The 12,995-nt window shown below is 41.8% G+C and overlaps 1 protein-coding gene across 2 annotated transcripts in view; it reads right to left on the bottom strand.

The window, feature by feature from the left end:
- Positions 1 to 954: 954 nt before the first annotated feature.
- uvrag (UV radiation resistance associated gene) overlaps positions 955 to 12,995 on the bottom strand; it is an 85,482-nt gene continuing 73,441 nt past the window's right edge. Inside the window, exon 15 of one of the 2 annotated variants that reach the window (XM_084564788.1) lies at positions 955 to 3,686. In XM_084564788.1, coding sequence (XP_084420914.1) covers positions 2,867 to 3,686 — 820 coding nt within the window. In that variant the 3' untranslated portion in view covers positions 955 to 2,866. The remainder of the gene's footprint in view (positions 3,687 to 12,995) is intronic. The other variant, XM_084564789.1, reaches the window with a different exon arrangement.

Below are 12,995 nucleotides of genomic sequence, written 5' to 3'. Positions count from 1 at the left end.
CCCAACCAAAACACGAATGACGCGCAAGAAAGCGGATAAAATGGCTGGAAAAATAACCAGAACGGCGAAGACTCAGCCAATGATCAGCTCCAGGGAGATCAAAGGAGGCCTGAAGTTACCTGTGAATACTTCAACAATTAGGAGACAACTATGTGAAGCCAAGCTATCAGCAGGAAGCTCCCGTAAAAAGTACATGTGCTGAAGAGGTTACAGTTTGCCAAAGAACGCATCAACAGACCTAAAGAGAAATGGCGCAACATTTTTTTGGACTGATGAAAGCAAGATTGTTCTTTTTGGGTCTAGGAGCCGCAGACAGTTTCTCACACGACCCCCCAAGTGTGGTGACTCAAGCATCATGATATGGACATGTCTCTCATACTATGGTGTCGGGCCTATTTATCATATAAAAGAAATGATGGATCAGTTTGAATACATCAGTTTGTGAGCAGCATCTTGGTTCCAGACCAACAAGATAAATGGTATGGAGTGGCCAGCCCAATCCCTGGACCTTAATCCAATAGAAAACCTGTGGTGCGAGAATCAGAAATGCTGTTTTTGAGGCAAAACCAAGAAATGTAGAGGAATTATAGAACGATGTCCAACTGTCCTGGGCTGTAATACCTGTACATAAGCGCCAGAAGTTGGTCGAGTCCACGCAGCACAGATGTGAAGCAATTCTCAGAAACAGTGGTTATACAACTAAATATTAGTTCTGTGATTCACAGGGAAGCTACATCTTCGAGAACTTTCCAGTTTATACAGTAGATGTTTGAGTTTGTAAAGAGAACCGCAGACGCTGCCAATTTTTTGAACAGCCTCCACTTTCTGTAAAGTAATAACATTTTTCATCATGTTTTGATTTAGAATAGGACGTGCAACACTGCACGTCCTATTCTAAATCAAAATACATGTGCGTGTATTGGAAATAAAAGCTATTATAAAGATTTTGAGCTTTAACTACTATTTTAAACACACTGCTATTACTTTGAACACAAATTTAAAACACTGGTTTAGAGCTAATTAGCCATTCCACCATGGATGGTCAACATGCAAACATTTGAACTTCTTAATATTCACACAATAGCCTTGTCATTGTGAGCATGTTAGCATGCTAAGATTAGCATTTAACTGAAAGCCTTGTGTCTAAGTACATATTCTCTAGAGGGGCTAGCGTGGCTGTCGACAGGAAATATTAGGATTTCGTTCATTTTAATAGCACCATGTCCTCGGTGTTTCACATTCTAATACAAATGCAGGCGACAACTCGTTTAAAGGGGGTACATACACCCATGCCATTGGACTGCAAGTCTTTAATAACCAAAAAAAAAAAATCTCCATACAAAAGTATATGTACATGGTCACTTACTGAACTGTATAGTAGTTTATGGAAATGATCTAACATGGTACATCTTTTAGTTTTAAATACTACAGTTCCATAGAGTCAGCAGCCACACTGCTGGATCTGAAACACTGGGGGCTGACGGTGAGGAGTCCATCTTTGTCATGGCGGGCGATGCAAAGCGGCCGGTCGAGTCAGCACCCTGACACTGGTTATGAGATCCCAAGTGATTAGGAATTAAAACTAATCACTGATTTACTTTTGAAACAAAGCACACACAGTTGCGGAGACATAAATAAAGCAATAATTGAATACCAGTGCAAGAAAGCATTCAGAACAGGGAGACACAGGACTAAATCACAGACGGTTGCTATTAACAGTTAGAGGAGAGCCTGAGTTAGACATTCCAACAGAATATAGACAGAATCTCATTTTTGGTCTACTGAATGTAAGAATCAGTGGACGAAGTTAACATTGATGGGATACATTAAAGTTTAAAAAAAAAAAAAAAAGAAAGGGAGAAAAAGAGGACACAGAGATGGACAGAAAACAATTGCACTGTATCCCTGCCATGTGCTGCGAGCTCCAACCTGCCACTCTTGTAGTCCTCATCTTAAGACCTGAAGGAGAAACTTGAGCTTGTGTGGAGAACGGCGGGCGGGTCGGCCTGTCGAAGCAAAGGGTGTCGCAGTTAGGGAGTCTCTGACTGGGCTACTGGTTCCAGCTCCCACCTCACTCATCCTGCGGTGTTCCAAGGTCATTGGCGGGGATTCCTCTAACCGTGATTGTGGTTGCAAGCTCGCGTGAAGCGCACACACTTACCCAAGTACTCCCTCCTGCACACGCTCACTATCCTGCACCCTGAAATCAGACTCAGGAAGGGTCGTAACATTTGCTTGCGCAATCAAAGGTGGAAGTACTGGGACAGCCAGCTCTAAAATTCCCAACAACTCCACAAGTTAAGAAGCAAGCACTTGTGAAACTTGAGGTACAGTGTCAAAGAGAGAGATTTAGAGCTGCTGCAATGAAACAAAATGTACTGACGCTACAATATAGGTGTGGATGAACATCTGAAATGCAGTTTATAAAGGATTACATTTTGTATAAGAGGCCAGGGGCTGTTATTGCAATATGGATTTGCGTGTAAATGTACAGAAATGGTCCCATGTAAAGGAATTCACAGTAATTCAGAGGGTGATTTGTAATGCTGAGACCGAAATCTTTTATTGAATAAAAAATGCCAGAGTTTTTTTTTTGTTTAACACATCAAATCTGGCATCAAAGCTAAAAGTTAAGCTCACTGCCCCAGTACTTTCACTTTTAACAGTTTTTCATTTCAAGATTACTATGGAAATGTTTACAAGTGCAAATTGGTTGTAATTCCAGAATAGTTCCTAAGATTTTGATGCTGTGATTAAGGAGTGAGGACCAGACCTTTGTCCTCTCAGTTTATGTCCCTGTGTTGTATTTGTCCAAACCCCCTGTGCAACTTTCTTGATGCCTTCCTCTCTTCTTGGGTCCCGTGCCTCACTTGTCAGAGTTTTTGCGCGGCCGCCGGAAACTGGACATGTTCTCGTTAAGTGCATAAATGCGCCTGGAGAACTCCTCAAAGCCAGCTTCGTCCAGCTCACCCAGCACCTGCTCGTCACACTCCACAGCTACTGCGTGGTCCACGGGGATGCAGCGGTAGTCTCCCAGACGGGCCTCATCGGCTAGCCCTAACCCCATCCCCAAGCCCAAGCCTAAACCTGTGGCCTCTGTGCCCATGATCTCCTCGGCTTGCTCCACAGAGCAACGCAGCTCTGGGACCAGGCTAACTGGCGCCTGTCCTGGCACCAAAGAGCCGTTCATGGTGCCCGTGTGCTGGATAGTAGGCAATGATTTCTCACCAGCGTCCTGCACTGCAGAAGAGTTGGGTGGTTGCTCTTCAATCTCTTCATTATCTGCTTCGGTCTCTCTGTCAGCACTTTTATGTCTGTCTGCTTCAACTGCTGTGCTGCCATGCTCCTCCTCCTCTTCCATCTGCTCTCCCTCCTCTTTGGCCTCCACAGTCGTGGTGAGGTTGAGTGAGGCCATGTCGGCATCCAGTGAGGTGGACAGATGTTTAGGTGAAGGTGGAGGCGGTGCCAGGGCAACCGGGGGCTGCTTTTCACTCATGGCTGTGTTGTAGCTGGGTGGAGGGGTTGGCTTGTACTTGAGCTCTGCCTCAGCCTCTGAGCTGGCCCTTTTCCTCAAGCCTCGGTCTGGGGAGCTGGTATGGCTGGGGTAGCCTATATCTGAGGCAGCCGAAACACCAAGCTGGGACTTAGTGGGCACTGGGATGGAGCCAGAGACATGGTGCCGGTCACTGTGAGAAGCAAAAAGAGAGAGATGTACAAAAGAAATTATGAGCAACTGGTTCTATGAAGAGTACGACACGTAACACAGGACAGGGCTGTGTTTACTACAATGAGCCATCACCACTACAGCCAACGAGAGAGTGGGATATCCTAACGAGCAACCAGGTTTTCTTTGGACCTGGTTTTCCATTGAGCTCATCAACACTCCTCCACCCAAAGCACCCAGCTCCCTTCCCCTGATGCAGGAGAACGGCAGCTGCAGCTCTTTGTAAATCACCCCACCTTACAACATCCAGAAAACATTTGCGCAGCCTGTGAGACTACACTTGCGTTCTACTAACTGAAAAAGCGCAGCAGGCGTCCACCCAAGTATGTCAGACATTTTCTTCCATAACAGATAACAGACTCGAGATCTGGGACGCCCCGCCCTGCCTCTGTACCGGAGTCATAAATCTACTTAAATGGGGGCCTCACCGCCTCTTCCGATAGCCAAGACCGTGTATAATTCACAGGACTACTTAGCTGTCTGCTCAATGTGACCGTTCTGCTATCTCAGGAGCCGAGGCACGGTACTGTTGGGGTTAAAGGTGAATCAGGGCCTCCCTGTGCTCTTTAGAGATCCACGTGTGTTGGTTAAAGAGTCCAGGACAAATCTCTGCTTGTTAATCTGGACATGCAACCATAATAGATGTCCTTGTAAAAATGTTCCTGTCGCCCGGCACTTACTAATAAGGAAGTCATCTTTGTAACAGTGGCGCTTAGATATCAGTGATGGAAGCACTAGTTGACACTTGCATTTATTATGCCTTAGCTAACAGACTGATGGATAGTTTCGCCGGCAAACACATGACAGCCTGTAAAAAAAAAAACTGAGATTGACCCTTGCAGGCACCCTGCCGAGGTGGTCCTGACAGGGTTCACAGGCAGGACGCTCGGCTGAGGAGATTGCAGAAGGCTGTCTGGTTTTAAGAGAAACTTGTCAAACTTCAAAGTGCCAGTGATACAGTAAATGAGAACCATCCACAGTTTGAAGGTACAGTATGTAACTGCTTATGGTAACAACTGTAGATACTGTGTTTCATGACTGACATCGAAGCCAAATGAAGGCACACAGATGTAAAAGTTGAATGGTCAGGTCAAGGTCAGGGTTAAGAAAATAAAGGCACAGGGTAATGACCTGAGTGTTCTTCCAAAGAGGGCTGAACCGGAGTTAGACTGTGCTTCACTTGGCAGTGCGTGCTCACCTAAACACATCATTTAATACAAGCCCCCCCACCCCTCTGACAAGCACATGGCTGACTCTGCAGCAAAGCATAATCTGGTAAAATATAAACATAGCGCTCTTTATCACCTAATCTTTGAATTCATTTAAAGATGAAATAGGGTGAATAGAGAGAAGTTGGATATTTACCATAGCAAACACTTATCTGTTACTTTACAAATGAAACCATCATGGGCTCTTTGAAAGCCAGTTCCCCAAAAAAAATTAAAATAAATACGGTTTGGTGGACGGAAATAAAGACAGATGTCATGAGAAGTCAATTATCAAGTGGAAAATGTTGTTCCGACTCTTTGAAACATAATACAAGTTTGGAAACCAGAGACGACTAGTCCTGAGCTAAAAGTTGAATGCTTCCGTACATCATTTAAACAAGCTAATAAGCGTCTACGCAACTACGGTCTTTGACTGAGTGATATCCCTACGGCAGTGGCTGATTAAATGGCTTTGATTTTAATTATTAGCAACCATTTTCTTCCTGTCCTCCCTCCAGCTGGCTCTGTCATTTAATCCATTTACTGTGATTTCAGCTAGACATCTACACCACAGACAAATGCATTATTAACACTGGCATAAAATCACATAGTCATCACACAAAGTCTTTTGTATAATGAGGAATTTTGCATATGGAGCGTGTTATTTTGTTCAACTTTGTTTAAAGATTAGGTCTACAGTTGTTTCATTACTGGTGTCAAATTGTGCTGCAGACTAACAGAGGAGGCTGGGTGTGTCATCCAGGACTTCAGCCAAGCAAACCTCTGGGCAGTCATAACATTTTTTTTTTTTCTTCAAACATCCTAACTGTTATATCGATGACATGTTTTTAATGCAGGCAATTAGGATACACGTGTACGGCCATTGAGAGCATATGTGCCGATGGAGCATGCTGGGAAGGTTGAACTGAAAAACACTTCCTAAATTTTCTTATAGAAGCTGGAACTTGTACGCCGTCACATAATACGGAAAATACTGTACGTACATAGAATCTAAGTATAGTACCAGTTAAGTTTGGACACAGCTTCTTATTTAATGGGTTTTCTTTAATTTTATTATTGTCTAGATGACAGATTAATGCTGAAAACATCAAAACTACAAAGGAACAGATATGGAATTATGACAAATAAACCAGAATATGCTTTATAATCCAGATGTATTATGACAGCTTTGGCCACTATTGGAATTCTCTCAGCTTGATGGGGTGCAGGTAAGAGGTGTGCCTTGTCAAGAGTGGCTTTGTGGAATTTCTCACCTTCTTTCTCAGTTGAATTGTGTAGAGGTGGGGTTATTACATGGTTCTCAAAGGTAAATAGCCCAGTGTCACTGATGTCCTAATCTATACGGCAAGAATCACTCAACTAAGTAAAGAAAAACAACAATCCATCACTACTTTAACTTACAAAGATCAATCGAAGCGGAACATTCAAAAACTCAGGTTTTCAAGAAGTCATGAAAACCAATGCACTGACTCTCATGACAACCGCCAAGGGAAAGGAATGCTTCCGAGAGTTCTAGTGGCAGAAACATCTCAACATCAACTGTTCAGAGGAGACTGTGTGAATCAGGCCCTCATGGCCAAATTGCTGCAAAGAAGTCACCACTGAGGAAGAAGAAGAAGAAGAGAACTGCTTGGTCTCTGGTACCTGACCAAAAACCCTTTTGAGATGGTTTGGGATGTGTTGGACCAGAGAGTGAAGGCACAGCAGCCAACAAGTGCTCAACACCTGTGGAAACTCCGTCAAGACTGCTGGAAAACCATTCCAGGTGACGACCCCATGAAGCTGACTGAGAGAATGCCAAGAGTGTGCAAAGCTGTCATCAAAGCTAAAGGTGGCTACTTTGAAGAACCTACAATATAAACCACTCTGGTTTGTTTAACACATTATGTTAACTACATATTTGATTTTGCCATCTTCAGTATTAATCTACAATGTAGGCATTAAACAAAAAAAAAAGAAGAAGAAGAAGAAGAAAAACCCTTGAATGAGAAGAGTCTCTTGATACTCCTTGGTCCACTGCACAAGATTTTTTTCATATTTTTCCTAATAAACAGTCTGTTTACTTTCTATAACTGTCTTTGCCCTAACAGTACAAACACATTTCAAAATGTAGTCCTTTTAAAAAGAGTTTTAAAAAAGAGAAGCAATAAAATTCAAGGGATTTCAATGTTGATCATTAAGTTGGCCCATCTTTGTTCCAGACTTCTGGTATGTATTGTATTTTCATGTTCCCCAGATGATGAATCACCAACTATGGTAATTTGAGCGCAGACTTTATGCATACACTCATGGTTTTAAGTGAAACTAGTGAAGTTTCCATCAAAATGTGCCTGCTGTGAAGGCGCTGATTGTGACTTGCAGGACCATTGAGAACTGCTCATCCAAACAACCAGTAAAAATTTGAATGAGCTACAGCCAGTGGGCTGCATCCTGCTGGCAACGTAATGTTGTTGTTGTTTTTTTTTTCTCAAATAATGCAGTAATGGTTGAAACTAGGCCTGTCAAGAACAGGCAGACTGCTGCTTTATTTGAGGAAGTATTGTAATTGAAACCTGTTGTGAACATGCTGTCATTTGTAAAGGCCTGATGAAGATATACCGTATTTCGTCCAATATGTGAACAATGAATAATGCCTGTGTGGACGGGTCAATTGCAGCTTTGTTTGAGGAAATATCGTAATTGAAAAAGGATGTGAACATCATGCAAAAGGCCCTGAACAACGACATACTGAAGGCATAACAAAAAAAGAAAACAAACACAAAAAAAAAAGCTTTGGCCAAAATATGAAGCTCATCCAAACAACTCAAACTCAACACTGCACTCGGGTCAAAAAGCAATGCGCCACAGATGGACACACACACACACATAAAGACCATGCTTGGTTTGTGAGATATTAATGGAATGCAAGGCCATGAAATCTCCATGTACTCACCAGGATGGATGGCAACAACATTGGTGAGATGTTGAATATTGTAAATGCTAACATCAGCATGTCAGCATGCTGATGTTAGCATTCAGTCCAAAGACTGCACTGTATGTCCTCACAGAGAGACCAACTATGGCTCCAGACTTGGTTTTAATATTGACTACAACAGAGTTCATATATTGATATGAAAATAAAATATCCTTTTATGTTGGGTTTGATCGCCACATGTGTACGTCTCAGATTTCAATATTTTTTGTGGATCTTGGACTTCACATGCGAAGTGTATTCAGCTAAACATACCATACTGAAAGGTGTTTCTGAATCCAAATATATAACACTGAGCTGTGTTGACTGAGGGCCCCCATGGGGTATACTTTTTAGGGAATATTTGGGGTAGTTATTATTCTGCAGTTTGTTTTAGGCTGTTGAGGTGCCGGAGGCGGAGTGGGCATTAATCCTTGTTCAGAGCGCTTCCTGTATTACCTCATATAGAGCTAAGCCTTTTCCAAAGTTTTGCCTTATCTGGTGTTTTATTTGGTTTCTGTCTATTACAAATCTCACTACAGTATGACTACATTGATACAGTTCCAACAATGAAGCCACTGATTTACACACACACACCATATGTTTTATTGAATTTGTTCACTAAATATTTCTTTTTTTGTGTCTGCTTCCATTTCTTTTACAGCCCAGTGGTCAAGTTATGATAGCACTGATGTGTTCCCTCCACTGGTGGCCAAAGATACTCACTTACAGTAGGACTTTCAGGAGTTTCACTGGGTCCCAGTCTTGCTACTGCATTAGGCAGACAACAACCTGGCTACACACTATAAATCCAACTAAGAGACCTCTGTCTAATTCATCAAGCAGAAAACTTGACATACCGAGCCAGAAATAGCCTTCACTCCTCCAAAGCTTTTTGCCTGCTCTCTTCTTTCCACCGCTGATGTCAAACCTGGCATATTTCAAGGCAACTCAGGAATTTGGTAAGCCAAGCCTTTCCACTGTCCAATCCCCAGACAGACTTCACAACATGCCCTTGTTCATATCCAAATCTCGCTAAGAAGCCATGGTTTTGGGCCAAAGCAAACAATGGCAGATAAGATTTGGTCGTTTGAAGTGGTGTAGGGAAATCCCTATGAAACTACTAGAGTAAACATTACTAAAAATTTGATATGCGCTAAGGTGGACGCAAAGTTTTCTTTTTGCTTTAATAGGGCCAGTCTTATTGACTGTCTGGCCTTCCACGAGTGCGAATGACCACAGCACAGCATGTACAACACGATCAACAAACTGACAACTCCATCACTCTGCTTAAAGGTGCATTATCAGACATTACATCAGTAACAAAGCTGTTATTCCAACTAAAATAAGGCACTGATATGAAGTAGAGACAAAATTAAACATTGTTTTTTAAGAATAATTTTTAGTCAGGTCTGATTCTTGTTGCTGTCTTGCAGTGTTGCCAGATACAGCTGATGGTTTCCAGCCCAAAAGCTGTTCAAAAACCCGTTAAACTGCCCAAAATATCAAATCGATATTTTCTTTAGTACTGTAACCACCCTGATTACTTACACAAGTGCAGCCCATCATGAAACGCAAAGCAGGCTAAGCCTAGAAGTCATCCAGCAATAACCTGCAGCAGCCAACCACCATAACTACTCACATCTGGCTACGGGGAAGCCATCTGATGACGTCATGTAGACCACTGACAAGACCATAGAGCTTCTCTACTCTTTAGAAATCAGCACAAGTACACACACACACACAGTATTGGAAAGAGTAAAAGCACTTTGGGCTTGTTTCAAATCAGCATTAAAAAGTAATAAAAAAATAAAAAAAAACAGCAAAAATGATCCCAAACCCACACAAATTTTGTTTACTCGCCAAACTCTATTTTTACCTGCAAATACCGCCCAACTGGGCATGAAGCTGCATGATCTGGCAACACTGCTGTCTTGCTGTGACCGCCAAGAATCCAAGAAATAGGAAAGAACACAACACCCCATTACATATTGCACACTGTCAAAGAAGAGCAGTGTAATACTACATTAAAAATGCATTCTTACTAAAGACTAGTTCGCAGTATAACAGTACAAAAATGTACTCTACATCTATATGGTTGTAATAGCATTTAAGATATTTCCGACGACTCAAAGGTATCATATTATAGTAACTTCCTTTAAGAAATGAAACATAAACATATGGTTGGTGGAAATAATGATTTACACAAGAGAGGCGGAAATAAAGGAATGGATATGGCATTATTATACCCAAAAGAGGAAATGGTGTTCATAGAATGGCTGTAGCTTTACAGAATATCCATGAACACAAAAAAAGACATTCTTGATTCCTCCTTCCAAATCATCACCCATTATTTGAAATATAATAAATCCACAGGGCAAATGTCAGGCTTAATGTACCTTGTGCAAAAGCTTATTTTAAGCATATAAATTTTTTTTCATTGACAAGACTGCAGCTGTCTAAATACTGCAACTCTCTGTGTATATCACATAACAAATCCTTTTGCAAAAGTTTCCTCCAAAACAATATGAGGTTCTTCAGGAGTTTCACATCCTCCAGTTGCAGTCCTGAATCTGCCTGGCCAGACCCTCTGCCACACTTTGCATCCACCCCTGTGTCCATAGCCTCGCTTCCAGGCACCGGAGTAGGATTAGGAACCTGTGAACATCTGCCAGGCCCTCAGCGGACACGGAGTGGCAAATGGGAGCATGTTGAATGCGTTTGCTTTGATCTTGGCAGACTGTGCAGTTTACAAAGAATTGGTTTCTAGTACTGTCTATGTCAGCCTCTTGGTAATAGAATCTCAATTTTCCACTGTTTCTTATCCTTCAGCAAGATTTAAAAAACAAACCCATACTGTCCATTACTTAGCCGGGCTACACTGTATATGTTCTGACATGTTATGATGTGTTTCTGAGACAGTGCGTTTGGAAATGCATAAAGATACGATCAGCGGCTTGCCAGATGAGCATCATATAGCTCAGTGTAGAAAAATGACAGTTTGCAGTGCGCTCTCTTATATTCTTACACGGACATGTCTTTTCCTCATTTTTTCCATTCAGTTAATAAATGTTTAAGATGAATCCACTATGCCAACATTGCGTGGGTCTCGGCACTTTGGGAAAGGCTCTCCCTGCAGACTGGATGAATGCTGAAATTGTTATATATGGGGATGGGGACCGTTTCCAAATTTCTTCTATAAACAGTTTCCTTAGACATGTCCTTCTTCAAATCATCCCAGTTTGGATGTGTTGAGGGAAGAAAGAGTGACACAGAGAGACAAAGGAAGGTGCTTAGTACGTAGCTTAGCCTGTCTGTCACAGTATTTCAGAAAATTACCAGCAGCTGCTATGTAGCCTTTTTTATACAACCAATGTTTCATAAGTTGGGTCCCAGCATGAGACACTGTGTCTGAATTTTGCCCTTGTGCGAGATAGTTTAATGTAGCTTAAGAGTAAAATCAAACAAAAGTATTTTTGTTCAAGAACCAAACTTCAAAAAAACATATTGCGGAGGCACCATGGCATTTAATTATTGGGCTTCTAAGGTGACCATAGGCAGATAATATCTTTGGACAGAGTCTGCTTTCAGTCTTTGCACTAGACTAAGGTAATCAACAGTTGGCTTCTTCATACTATTCCTTTATACTTGTGTCACCCAAGTGAATATGTCTTTTCCCCAAATGCAGAACTAAGCATCGCTCTGGTAACACAGGCTCAATGCTGCTTGCGATGACGAGAAAGGTAGTTTCTGACTTCAGTCGGTACAGAGCAGCTTTTGTCCCTGTACCTGTGGTCTTGTTGTGATGCAGGAGTGTGACTGTGGTAAACCACTCGAGAACTGTAACATTTCCACCTTCTTTACAAACTTCCATGTATGTGTACACACATAGACACACGCATAGCCTCATAGCTGGAGGGCTAGTGTGCCCATGCTTTCATCTCATCTATCTTTGGGCCCTTCCACTTCCCATTAAGTGGGGGGCAGTGGAGACCTGATTTGAGAGCACAAGCTTTTCATGGCTTCTTTCCTTTCAAAACAAAAGATTATTCAATTAATGTGTGTAATACACATTTTCCCCTTTGCTGACCCAGGGAGAGAAGTGGAGATCAAAGACAGATTTTTTTTTTTTTTTTATAGGGCAGTGGAGCTGAAATCTGACGCAGACCAACTCGGGTTTTAGTGAAGGGTTACTTACAGGCCATAAGACAGTATAAGGAGAGGCAGAGATCTAAGCATTCCACTTCACCAGGATAAAGTGGCTACTGCAAATCTCATCAACATCTTGGTGTGGAGAGGTGGAAAATGATTAGGAGTTGAGATATAGCATTCTTAACTTTAAACTAACACATCCATATTCATATGTGAATCATACTGTGCTATGTCACATAAATGGTCTGTCATTAGAACAGTTCTTGATTTGAAAATCTACTTTGATCTGGAGTTAGTCTGGCATTATATGACAAGACAGAAGACACTGAGAGACACTACACCCATAAAAGAACTGCTCGGCTTGAACATCACGTCCCAATAAGAACTGTGTGCAAGCGTGTCTCGGTTATACCGGTATTAACATGAATCCGGAGTGATCCATTTGAGATTGGATAGTACACACAATGTATCCTGGCCACATTGACTGGCTGCTTATTCTCGTCCTCTTGTATAAGCAAAGGTTTTCCTCATTCATTCACAAAAAAAGAAGAAGAATTAACAAATTAAGTGACTGAATAGGATTAGGCTATGTGTAAGTGTGTCAAAAAATGTATGTACGACATGTGGTTAATTACTGATGTGATCATTTGATGTATGCAAGTAGCAATGTGGAGTTGAGTTAGGTTTCATCTCAATAAATGTACCTTTATTACCGGATGGTTTTGTTAGATCACACTGTGTATGGAAGTTTCCAGAAGTTCAAGTTATAATCAGAGCTTTGTGCAGGTCTCTAAAATAACTAACATCAGGGTGGAGATCAATATTACATAAATAACAGACTTGTCATGACGCACACACAACAAACAGCGCTGCTCCTGATTCTGATAGAGCGGTAGGTAGTGACCCATTAAAGACATCAGCTGTTAAAATATTATACTGC

Source organism: Chelon labrosus, assembly GCF_963514085.1.
Source record: "Chelon labrosus genome assembly, chromosome: 17".
Lineage (NCBI taxonomy): Eukaryota > Metazoa > Chordata > Actinopteri > Mugiliformes > Mugilidae > Chelon > Chelon labrosus.
Note: the sequence above shows the minus strand (reverse complement) of the source record. Positions and strands in the feature narration are given on the sequence as shown.